We start from the raw sequence: 13,007 nt of genomic DNA on the forward strand, positions 1-13,007 counted from the left end.
ACATCTTAAATTGAACCAAACACAGAGGGCATTGGAATTGAAGAGGAAAATGTGGTGACTGAATAGATAACCCACAAAGCCCAGGGAGGTCAAGGGCACAGGGAAGCGGTCGCCCCAACCCCTCAAGAGACCCAGGGAGGGGATTGTACTGCACTCCAAGATATGCCAGGGGAAAAAGCTGTGTAGACATCCATTAGTCTGAACAAGAAGGGTTGAGTGGTGCAGGAGGCATCACCACTAAATAGCCCTGCTGATAACCCAAAACTTTGCAAGGAATATGAGGGAGACCGCCTAGCATACCACAATACACAACACTAGCAGGGACATGCCACAGGTGGCCAAAACTGAGGTGGTACGATAAAGCACCACCACTAACCACCCCAACTAAAATATCCATCCCTCGGCTTACATCTCTCAAACTCCAAACAGAACACAACCATACCTATACAGCATAACAAACCGCACAGACTTCATTATACCAAAACAAACCACACATAGCCTCGCACAACAGCACATGACAACTACCGACCTAAAATTCACACCTACGCTCCGCAAACGGTGTAACACAAACTGAAGCTGTCAGCAGCACATCACAGCTCTCTTGTGCTTTTCCCGCTTAGTCGTGCTAACTTACCTTACCTTCTTGCTTTTCAGATCTGCCAGAGCACCAGGGGACCACTCAGGTGGTGATAGTGTGCAGCATAAATATCCTTTAACATTACATAACATAACATTTAGCCTTTGCTACTCCTTACAAAATGAGGGCCAAATTAAAAATGGAATGTTGCAGGAGAAAGTGGCCAAAACCATGTGTGTCGGCTTTTTGAGGAGTCGTTAGCATCTAACATAGTCTCCAGACGGACATCGACCACCTGAGTGGGGTTGGCTAAAGGTCCATGGATACACTGCAGAATAGGGCAAAGCAAAGGAATAAAAAGCAAAGACAAACGGGGATGTACAGGAAAAGGAAAGCACTGGAAAGTGCTGACTGCAAAACAGAGGAAGAAAGGGAATCCAAGAAGCTGAAAATACTGATAAGCACACTAAATATGAAATCCAGGGATCCAAGGAACAAGAAATAAGAAACTAGGAACTCGACACTATGCATAAGAACAAGGAACCTATCCCAAACAGTAAAACTGCAACAATGACCAGCTTTGGACTGAAGCAAACTGAAGCTTTTCAAACTGGCTAACGATCACATGCCTCAGGTGTGATGCTTGCTAGCACCCGCAACCACAGGCGTTCCTTTTCCTCCACACAACCGTGTCCTGCAATGGTGGAGGTGAAGCAGTGAGCAAGGCATTCTGGGAAGCGTAGTATTTTGGCTAAAAAAAGCATAATGGCTGCCAAAAACTTGAAATGGATCCGGAAGGGAAGTTAAATGGAAAATGGGGCTTTTGAGCTACCAAATCAGCACTGAATTGTGTTGTAGGCATCAGAAGTTAAGTCCAGTATGGAAGAGCCCAAGGACAGTGGCTATTGCTAGAGCCTTCTTTCTGTTAATTAATTTTTCCTAAGTAGTAGGGCCAGTTAGCCTACAGGATTTGGACTAAGGACTATTTCTTGTGGACTTTGACAAGCACCCTTACTTTTAGTGTTGTTGGGCACAGAACTTCCCTAATAGCGATTGGCTATAAGGGGCTTTTCTTATTATTTCAATCAAAACTCATAAACATGTCAATACTTAGTCCGACGACTCCTTGTAATTGGTTATTTAGTCATTGTAATAGTTTATTTATAACGCACTTAATACCCAGACATTTCTAAGCGCGGACCCCGGGATCGAACCCATGTTGCACTGCGTCCTCTTGCTTCCAAGGCGAGTGCATTGGCCCTGAGCTATCCTCCCTCCTTCTGTTTAGCCACAATACCCTCTGAACCGCGTTCATGATTCTGATGGGATTGAAGGAAATTTCTGGAGAAAGACTCTCTGGCTTCCCAATAGTGTCAGCATCTTTATTATCAGGCTAGAATTAGACATGATGGTAAGAACTATTCCAGCGAACAAGAGAACTTTAAGTGTTGACATCAGAACATTACCACCTTAAATTCTGATAAAGCTAACTCTTGTTTGATGCCCAAATTATCATTGACTCCTTCAGAAAATGTAGTCAGTAATGGGAGTGAAATAACATTATGTAAAAACAATGTTCAGCAAGAAAAGGGTAATTTGAATATTGGGGACTTCAAGTCCCACAATGCCCAAAGTATTGGGATGAGGAAAAGGGATTTTGAGGCATTGGACTGCCGGGTGCAATCTAATGATTTCAATGACCCACAACCTAAGATGATCTACTAAGTATAAAGGGCCCCCTCAGATGCAGGCCATTAGGGGAAGCAGAAGGTGGAGTTCTGGTCAAGAATCTACCTTGCGGTGGCAGAAGTGGAAGCGAAGCTGAGACGCCGGTACCGCCACTGTGTTTCCAAGTGGGACCGGTTTCGTGAGTATCTCTACCTTTAAGGACCCTGTATGCAGAGGTTGCGCAGCGGGAAGCGTAAATGTAAGAAGCTTTCCCCAAAGTAAATTGTACTCCAGTGGCAGGCGAGCACCAGAGTGCTCGTGGAACGCTCCTCTCCCGACCGGCGTGGGCCACAGAAAGCAGCAGCTTACCGTGCAGCGGGAAGCGGAGGAAACAGAAGTGGCAGAGGCAGCGGCGTAAGCAGACGCGTATGCAGCACCCGGTGAGTTCACTAGTATATTGTGACCCCGGAATGGTCCGTAATCGCCCACTGGCCCCTAATGAGACTATTCAAATCCGAACTAATGTAAAGAGACCAGGGTGACAAAGAATAACTTTGCATACCAATTTGATACAAAGTGACTAAAATGGCAAATTAAGGACCCTGGGAACAAACAAACAGCTTATAATTGTATTTTCAAAGATTGAAGTAATTGCCAAAACCTAAAGATAGCAATATTAAAGAAAGGAAAGAAAACTATCATTGCCAAAGTCAAGAGAAGACAATTAAGTAGCAAGCCAATTGTAATCCCTATGGCCAAAGTGAAGAAGAGGCAATAGTTGATAAAGACCCAAACAAGCATTATCTAAGCCAAAGTAGAGCAAGAGTGATAACAAGCCATTTTCAGCAGTTGGTTGATGTAAGACTTGGAAAACAAAAGTGAAAGATGAGCTGCCCTCCTGATAAAAGGCATTCAGCAGGAGAGGATCATACTTTGCATTGCAAGTGGCAATCATAAGGGTGGAACAAACCACACCAATGTCTGTTTTCCCAGAAGAAGTAGTCTTTATTGAAGTTGATACTGAAATTGTTGAAAGCCAAGCTACTTTTGTTTGGCAGGAGAACAGCCCTACTGATAGAAAGCAATTCAGGAGGAGAAGAGCATGACCTGCATTGCATGTAGCATAAACAGCATCAATGTGTTTCATCTCTATTCAGAAGTATAAATTGCTGGTGTCGTTAAACGTTAAGACATTGCTAAGTTGTTCAAAGTGAACTTTACCACAGAACTGCTTTTAGTCCTGTCAGGTGAGTATACCAGAGCAAGGGACTTTGTGGTGGTAGACCTGGCAGGTGAGTGGACCAGTTGTTGCTAAAGAATAACCGTGGAAGTGTTTCTGTTTTCTAAGAAGAAATTGCATTGAACTCTTTGCTACAAGTGGCGAAACAAAGAACTGTCATTTATTTTGAACTGTTGGAATGTCCAAGTGAGATACTTTTGAACAAGAAGAACCTCATCGTCTGAACTTATTTGTAGAATGGAACTTTCCTAATTTTGAACTGTTGATACAAATTCCTGCTTTGAATCTGGAGAAAGGGTACATTGCCCAGGTTACAAGGAGAAAGTAATTAAGTTCATGTTGACTTTTGTTATATTTGAATTGCCATATATTCCCTTCATATGTTTGTTGTATGTGTAAGTGTGAGGGACAGATTCCTTTTGTTAGAATGTTTCCTTTAGTTTATTTTGGTAGGAAGGGAAATCCTCTTCAGGGTAGGGATAGTGAGGCGTTTATAAAACCCTTTTAAGTTAATAAAATGGCATCTTATGAAAAACCTTTACAAAGTTGTCTGCCTCACATTTCTGACCCCTCACATAATCTATTGCTGCGTTTGAACCTATTCCCTTGGAGCGACAGCACCAAGATAGTCTGTAAGAATAAGAGCACTTTTGCAACGCCTAGACATCTATTGACCTCATGTGACACATTGGTAGTGCTCTAGTACTTTTATCTAATTGTTTTTATTCCTTACCTCGATGAAATAAGGTCTGATCGCTTTTTGCTTTGCTGTTTAAGCAGCTACCAAATATCCCTTATAATTGCTTATATTCTGTTGTGGTTCGCTAATGAGGAAACTTATCTTAAGAAAGAAGGAAAGAAGTTGGCTATTGTAGCTAAAGAACGCCTGTGTTGCTGAGGCAGTAACATTAAGTGATATGAGCACAATGAAGGGTACGAGTGTGAAATTCGATATTTGTGATTATTGTTGTATAATGAATTGTATTTGGTTTTTATTGTTGTTTTGATAATCTATGGACATGGCTGATATTTTATATATATTTAATATGTATTGTTTTGTATGTGTTTGGAAAGTTTGTAACTATAATCATACCAACTAAAAATGACTCTCCCTTGCAGAAAATGTGATTCTCTTGTTTTTTTCCTAATTTCGTATTTGTTTTTAATGTAATCAAATTCATTTGGTTCTTACGCTTGACTACATATTGCTCCATTAAAACTGCTGCATCAAATCAAATGTTACTCGTGTTTCAGAGACCTTGTAGAGAAACTGCCGAGCTCCCATACGCATCTGCTTCTTGGCGACGCCTATATGAATATTCAAGAGGTAAGCTTTTCTCCAGTGTTGGTGTTTAACATTTTATTATTACGCCAAGTGGGTTTCGTGTCTACTATGATGTGTCTGCTTTTTCTTATGCAGTTCAAAACAAATGTTAATAATTAGAAAGTGTACACATTCAAGTAAGGGATATGTGCCTACTCTCCCGAGCGTTTCATCTTCAATGCATACATACAAGTAAGCCTATGTACGCAGGTAAGAAAGTAATTGCGGAAAGAAATGCTATAATGGAGAAATTCCAATGCAGGTGTCGGATAACCTTTACAATCATGTGCTTTTCCTGATTTGTGTCTTTGTAAGAAGTCATGATGATAATAGTTGGCAGTTACTGCTGTTGTGCATCATACATGTTCATTAAAAAAGCTATTGCAGTGTAACAGGGCCAGCTCTGTGCCCTCTCAGAAAGGGGGGAGTGCCCACCCCAACCCCACTAAGCTTAAGCAGGCCGCCTCCCCACCCCTTCTTCTCTGCGGCCGCCATCGCTGCAGGTAAGAACAACGCAGTGGCAGCAGGAGCATCCCGGCCTTGGGTTTCTGCGATCAGCAGAAACCCTGTTGTCGGGGAGAATTCTCATACATTTTGCTAATTTCCCTTACCTTTTGTGACCTCAGCAACTTTGCTGGATTTTTAGGGCTTTAATTTTTACCTGCAAAGAGTGTGAGCCTTTTTTTCCCACTCTTTGATGTATTTTGATGTGTGTTTTACTTTTGTGTTCTTTGGATATGGAGTTTTAGACCACTCCATAGGCATCATCTTTTCTTGTATCACACAGCACCCTCAGTGCAGTAGCACGGGAATGTCTTTCAGACTTCCCAAGGTTTAAATACCTTCTCTGGGACTGACTACTGTCTCCTAGTGAATGTAAAGTTAAATTGACTTTGCTAGTCTTTTTAAATTGCTAGACCCAGGACACACTGCCTTACAGCAGAGTGCAGGAGGGAATACCTATTATTCCTTATGCCTAGAAAACTCACGTAGAACCCAAATGCTACCCTGGCGACAGAGGTAGTACCATGATTTTTCCGACCGTAACCCGTTTAAACGCTAAAATCCACAGAGCCATGTTTTTCAAGATGGCGTCTGAACCCTGTAAAAACAGGTTCAGACCAATTTTTTTCGCCATTTCTTTTTAGAAAGGTCCTTCTAGTGTTTGTCTCTGTGTGCCAAACCAGGTTTGGTCCCTTTGTTTGTTTGCCTTTGGCGGGCTTCAGTACTGAAGACCGCCTCTGGTGCCCGAGTGTCTGGGGTGGACAGGAAGTGAGGGAGGTGCCCGAACCTCCCTGTGCTTAGTCTCCTAGGTGACCTGAATGCACGTTGGCATGATTGGCTGTCTGACTGTCTGGCAAGGACAGCCACCCTGCTGGGTGAGTGGCAGCTAGGCTGAAATGAATGGGAGAACATTGTTTGAAAGGCAGGTCTCTGGGACTTGGAAGGCACAGTCAACCACTGGAACAAAAGAACCGAAGACGAGCTGAAGGAAAACGACTGCTGCAACTCCTGGACCGTTGGTTTGCCCGGTGAAGCCCTGCTGCAGGTCCGACTAGCATGAAACTTCCTCGACAGAGAAGCCCCTTTAAGGATGACTTCTTCCCTTGAGCTGGTGGGAACAACCAACTCGCAAGCCACCTGGAAATGATCTACATACTGGTTGAATTTTCTTCAGAGTGCTGTTGAAAACCGGATAGCCAGTGAGAAGGAGACCAGCTTGTGGACTTTAAGGCACTCGCACCTTAAACCGACGTTTTGCCTAGCTTGTGGATCCGTCCCCGTGCAGTGCAGGAACCTCCCGACATCCTCCCTCTTGTCCCCATGACAGAGGCCCAGGAACAGCAAGATCTGCAGGAACTGCCAGGAACAATTGCCTCAGCTACAGCTTTTCTTTATTACCAAGGTACTGTGCAAACACGGTTGAGAAATCTTCTCTGCAACTAACCAATGATAGGAGAGGGAGATTTAGAAGCTCCCTGGGAAGTTAGATTGCCAATGACCTGGGGAGAACACCTTTAGTCGTAGTGAAAAGAGACAGTTGGGGGTTACCGATCAGTAGCCTACTAACAACCCGGTAGGGACATCTGAGGTGGTATCCCCGGGTAGTCGAGAGAGGAAAGGACAGCCCTACCGCCAATATTCTCCAGTCCCTTAAAACCCCAAAGAGAAGAGAACAGCAGCTATCCTGACAAACTATTTTAAATAAACACCCTTGAACTTTACTCATGAGTCAGCGTGGTTATTTGTGGTGGGCCGCCCCATCACAGTAGTCAAAGAATAGTGTTTTATGTCACAATGTTGCAGCAGTACAATGCATTAAGTGTTTTTTGGGGGGCAGGAGGGAATTGTGAAATCTCAGTCTTCCCACATTGTCTTTACCAGAGATGACATTGGGAATCCTCACATTTTTAATTTTCTGGACAGGTGACTTGGAAAGCAGTCACCTCCATCATGTGATCTACATTAATAATCATGCAAACTAGAATGTATCCATGCGTCGGTGGCATCACTGGACACATGACAGAAGGGAAACCATATTCGTCATGCAGCTGATTCAAAACCAAGGCAATCTTTGCCTTGAAGTTTCTTTCTCTACCTCTCTCTCTCATCAGCCTATGGTCCACATTTGTCAGTGAACCTGCTCCTTTAAGACAGGGTATTCAGTTCTTTCTTGAATAGCAGAAGGGGGGGACCCACCCTGATAGCAGGAAGGCTGTTCCTGAGCGTGGGAGAATAGCAGGAGAATGCTTGTTTTTTGGTCTTCGCCTTCTTGTACTTCCTGGATCCAGTGTGAGGAATCTGGGAGTGTCCTCACTTTTTACCCCAGTATATCCTTCCCCCCAGGTGGCCAGGGAAAGGCTGTCGCTTTCAGATCCTGACCTGGGGATGTATATGCAAGGGAGGACTACCTGGGTGGAGGAGACTTGGCGAGTGGAGACGCGGCGCCCTTGGGTAAGACCCTGTATCCCCCATCCCCCTTTCACCATGAGTCCAATGCTCCCTGAACCTTTATAGGCTGTTGTCAATCCCTTCCATGGTTTTCCCAAAAATCCTTCACTAATAAACACCACTCTGGTACTGGGACGAGGAAGAGGGGTGCCGAGTGCTAAGATAGTTATGTAATGAATGAACATTGTCTACACCTGAAGCCAAGGGGATAGTATAAATGGCCCGCTCTGGTGAGGCTAAGAGAATCATTAGTGGAATGCTTGATGGAGAAGCTAGAGCCAGAGAGACACATACCCAAAGCGCCTACGAGCTGCAGAGATGTTGGAGCGGAAGCTGATTGTAGCGTTAGCATTCGGAAGGTCTCTGGTAGGAGTGCTGGTTTACCTCCCTCCTGGAGGCCGAGAGACTCGCTCTCTGTCCAGCAGAGGCGGCAGAGACCCTGGAGGAGAGGCACTCTGAGCCGGGAGAAGGAACGGCCACAATTAGACTGCCGTCGCAGAGAAGGGCCCCTGGAGACAGCATACTCTGTGAGCCCGAGAATCCGGAGTGAATCTAGGACATTTGGGCATAGGCCCGTGGTTGCTGGAGGTCGGGTCGCTCGCAAGTGAGAGACCGACAGTTTGGGCCATATGAATGCCGGCCAAGTTTGAACTCAGTCAAATTACTGAATACTTTGATAATCATGTTGACATGAAACTGCTTAGAAAACAGTGAAAGGTTTTGTGAATACCAAACTGTAAAAGAGCTGAAAGAAAGGCTAACCTGGAGACACGCAAAACCCCAGTGTGAATTACATGAAAATGTGAGTTTAAGCAAGCATCATCAAACGCCAAGAGGAGGTTGTAAGCCTTGCAAGAGTAAAAGAATGAACGCAAGAAAATATGCACTTTTTGAATACCGACTTGAATGAAACTAAGTACTGTTGAAAACTGATCTGAATTAAAGCAAGTTTGTGAACTCCTATGCTATAAAAGAACTGTGTAAATTGAGAAGACCAGTATTGGCAAGAGCCATAGAAAGGTGCGAAAGTGCAAAACAAGCCATGGTAAAGCATCATGAGGATGTGAAATGGGAATAAGCCAAGTACCAATGTAAAGCTCAGAGAGTGGCAACATGTATACAAGGAAGAAGTGGCAAGTTGGGTGCCTCGGTTACGTGACCTGTAATGGGTGGCCCGTGTGGTCTAACATCTGCACCTAGACAGAGGACACCTACCTGTGTAAAAGCCACTTAAAATAACTGCAAATAAGCTTGTAATTGAACATAAGACATTTGGTAAACTGAAGTTAAGGAACTGTACTTTTTGAAATTGGTAAAAGGTAACCAAACTAGAAGAGCTAAAAAGTATCAAAAAGAACTGTTTTTTGGAAAAGCTGAGAGACTTAAAAACATGGGAAAGGGAACCCCTTTTGCATTTTGAACGCTCTTGAACCTTGGGGAAGGGGAAACCCTTTCCAAACTAGGAGCTGGAATAAGCTCTGAACTTTTATTTGAACACTTCTTGTTTTGACTCTGACATCCCTACACATTGTATACAAATAGCTCTGAGGGCAAGCTTAGGTTTTGGATACAGACTTTTACTTTAGACTTTCTGACGCAGACTATCCTTAGTTTATTTAGATAAGGAAATTCCACCTTAACATATGGCAATTTAGCCCTTTTTCCAACCTTCTTTTTTGTTAAATAAACCTTTAAAGACCAAACCTTGTTGTCTGTGTCTACTTCATGATGCCTTCACACCAGTCTGGAAATATCTTGGCTCCTGGTACTAGATCACCCCCTGAGGTGGTTATCTTTTCAGCAAAGTATGATGGCATCTTGGACATTAGAGCTTTGTAGGTGATGCAGGCTGTCTTGAAGGTGATAGAGGCTTAGAAGGTTAACCAATTTAGTTTCTTGAGAGTTGGGGAGTTGTAGTTGAATTTATTCTGTCCTGCGATATGGCATGCTGCTGTGTGCTGGACAGATTTCAAGGGTCCGCAGTGGTCGTTGGGACACCTACCAGGATAATGCTGCCACTGATCTGAAGTATGAGGCGGAGATGTAGGTTTTCATTCAGTGCAGGAGTAGGTGTTTCCATGCTGTGTGTGTCTTGGCAGCGTGTGCTTTGAAGGAGAGATGGCAATTGATTGGGAATGCAAGGGACTTTTCACCCTGGGCAAGTGGTGGGGCAAAGCCGTCAAGATCCATCTGCATCAGCCGGTTTTGAAGTTAGGTGCATTTGGTGGTGCCCTCAAGAAGGATAAGCTCTGTTTTGGTAGGGTAGAGTTTTACATAAGTACTTGACACCCAGACTTGAATGGTGGAGAGACAGTGTTTCTATTGGTGAATGTAATCAAGGAAGCTGTTATCAGTATATTGGAGGATTTTGATTTCGAATTTGGGCGCGTGTGTCCCCAATGGCATCATATAGATGTCGAAGATGACAGAGGAGAGGATGGACCCTTGTGGAACTCTGCAGGTCTCTGGACATTGCTGGGATCTGCAGGTGCTTATCTGGATGAGCTTGTGTCTGTTGGTGAGGTCGGAGTCAAACTATCGAAGGACTGTTGCATCAAATCCCATGCAGGGGAACAGGGTTTTTGGGTAGTCCTTTGAGGTCAACTCTGTCGAATGCGCCAGAGAGGTTGAGCAGGACCAGGAAGCATGGGGACACCTTTGTCCATGACGAGGGGTGCCATGTCGATGACGTGGATGGTGGCAGTCACAGTGCTGCATTTGGTTGGAAGTCAATATGGTATTCTTGAAGTAGGTTGTGCTGGGTGATCTTTTTGTGCAGTTTAAGTGCGACAGTCTTATCAAAGATCTTGGAGATTGGGTCAGAGCTTGGTAAGCCATCCGGGTGTGAGTGTGTGATTCTTTAGTATGGGTAGGATCTGGCCAGTTTTCATTGCACCAGGGAGAAGCCTTACATGAATGAAGCGTTGATAATGTGAATGAGAGGAGTTACCTTTCCTGTGATGTTACTTACGATGGTGTGTTTGTCTTGCTGATGCGCTTGGTCACCTTTTTGTTCTAGCTCCTCAAGAAACAGCATGTACCCTTTTAATGTACAATGTAATACCACAATCTTCTGTGCCCTATGTGATGCTGGAAATGCATCGGAGGGACAGGGCCTCTGTATCCTTGTCCTTTACTGCTTTTTATCGTGTGTTCTGTCGTGTTTTCCGCGCATGAGTTCATGTGGGACTCCTGGCGGTGCAGCTCTCTCTCTTTTGGTTTGGTGAATGGACCCGTGGGATACCCTTATGGCACCCATGGGTGGGGGTACAACCCTGTGCCCCTAGTGCATGTTTTTGGGCACATGTGGGTGGCCCGCAGAGCAGGGTATGGGCTGGTGGCAACTCCATGCTGAACTTGACAGGTGCGCGGAGTATCCTCCATTTTGGGATACCCCGGCCCTACCATTGGGGTCCATTGATTCCTGATGGAAAACAAGATGGCCCCTGTGGCCTCTTGCTTTCTATTACCCCTTACCTTGTTTTCCCAAAGTCCTGGGAAGCCCTGACTCTGTCCCTTCCCCCTGACTGGCTGTTGGGTGGAAATGCCATATATGGTGGTGTTGTGAAGGCCCAGCCAGACTAGCTGGAGCCTTCCCGGTGATGTATGTTGTGGGTACCTCCTGTGGGTGGGACCTGGGTGAATAGAGTGTGTGAAGAATATGCATTCTGTGTTGTGGGTGTCTAGTATCTGGTGGTTGACACAATGACTGAGACAACCCTGCCCGAAACGGGTATGAATGCAGCTTGGAGTGTTGAATGGCTCGGTACTTGTCCCAATACACATAACTTGTTGTGAGTGTCTGGAGAGAAGTGAATGGCCTGAATACCTCGTGTGCCTGATTGGCTGCCTGCCTGCATGAATGCCCGTAGTCGTGATTGGATGCTTGAGTGTGACCCAGCGGAATGAATGGGAGATCAACAGTATATCTGGGGACCTCTCAATGCTAGGAATCGTGTTCAGAAGCTGAAGTCCACTACGACGGGTAACTGCAGTAACTGACGCTTGACCTTGAAACCCTGCTAGACGAGAAGAATTGCTTTTGCTCTCCTTCGCAATCTGAAAGCTGCTGTCTCCAAGGACTGACCCAGAGAGGACCTGGTAAGGCGCCCTCTTCCCGAGCTAGGAGGGACCATCGTGCACAGCTGATCTTTGCCAACGCTCCCCGGTAGACAGACCTTAGACAGGCTGCCGACCCGATACGGGGACTGCTGCGGAACTCCAAGGAGAAGCACTCGGACTGTTGTCCGCCACTGTCGACGACTGCCGTCGCTGACCGGAGCCGCCATGCTCCCGTTTGCCTCAGAACTTCAATTGATCATTGGACGCTCTCGTCTGCATCGTCACGTGCTTGTCTCCCGCTGGAGAAGGCCCGACCGTCGACGCGCCGAGGAGCATCCACTGGTGGGTTTCCCGCCACCTAAGGACCACAGAGACGCCGACGACTCGACGCCCTTGCTGGGCCACAGTTCTTCATCATCTCTTTGCGGCCCAGAACTATCGTCACCGAGGTGCCCCGCACGCCTCTTCCTTGCAGGACGCCAACGCTCTGTCGTTGACGAGCACCGCTAGGAACAAAGCTGTCACTTCCCTGCCGTAGTTCACCCTGTTCCCCGTCGGACGTTCGACCCGTGACTCCCGCCTTAAAGGGAGGGCACTAAAGAAGGGCCGTCGGTTCCCCGGCACCGAACGCCAAGTTCCCCGACACTTCTCGACGATCCGTGGCTCCCGCCTGAAAGGGAGGCACTCGAGAAGGATCGGTCGACGCATCGTCTGAGAACTCTACTTCACCAGGTACAATGGGGGGGGTAAAACCTTAATAGGAAGAAGTAAGACTATCGAACATTATATGAACTGGGCTTGTTTATTTACAGGTTGCCCAGGTGGGGGGGGGGGATCTCCACACAGAACTGTGCCTCGTGGTAGGGATCAGCATTCTGCCTATTGTTTCAACCATCTTGCGTTCCTTCCTATTTCTATTGCTGGTTTACTCGTTATTGATCTGTGTGACATTTTAACCGTTCAGTTGATGCACTTTAATGAGATTCGATAACCTTGGTGGTACCACTTTAGAATTGTATATATTTATCATTATTGACTTCCGAGTACAAAGTGCGTTATTGTGATCATGTACATACCTTTGAATATTAATTATATAAAGACTGTTTTTTCAATAATACGGTGTGTGGACATTCCTTTGTGAGGGTTCGGGGACTACACTGTACTTAAGAACCAGTCTGCATCAC

General features: G+C 45.6%; 1 protein-coding gene across 1 annotated transcript in view; it reads left to right on the top strand.

Annotated features, from left to right (window-relative positions):
- Positions 1 to 13,007, top strand: part of TTC21B (tetratricopeptide repeat domain 21B) — a 1,345,192-nt gene that overhangs the window by 546,032 nt on the left and 786,153 nt on the right. Inside the window, exon 16 of the mRNA XM_069616283.1 lies at positions 4,740 to 4,812. Coding sequence (XP_069472384.1) covers positions 4,740 to 4,812 — 73 coding nt within the window. The remainder of the gene's footprint in view (positions 1 to 4,739; positions 4,813 to 13,007) is intronic.

Source organism: Ambystoma mexicanum, chromosome 9 (genome assembly GCF_040938575.1).
Source record: "Ambystoma mexicanum isolate Mex_15411 chromosome 9, UKY_AmexF1_1, whole genome shotgun sequence".
Classification (NCBI taxonomy): domain Eukaryota; kingdom Metazoa; phylum Chordata; class Amphibia; order Caudata; family Ambystomatidae; genus Ambystoma; species Ambystoma mexicanum.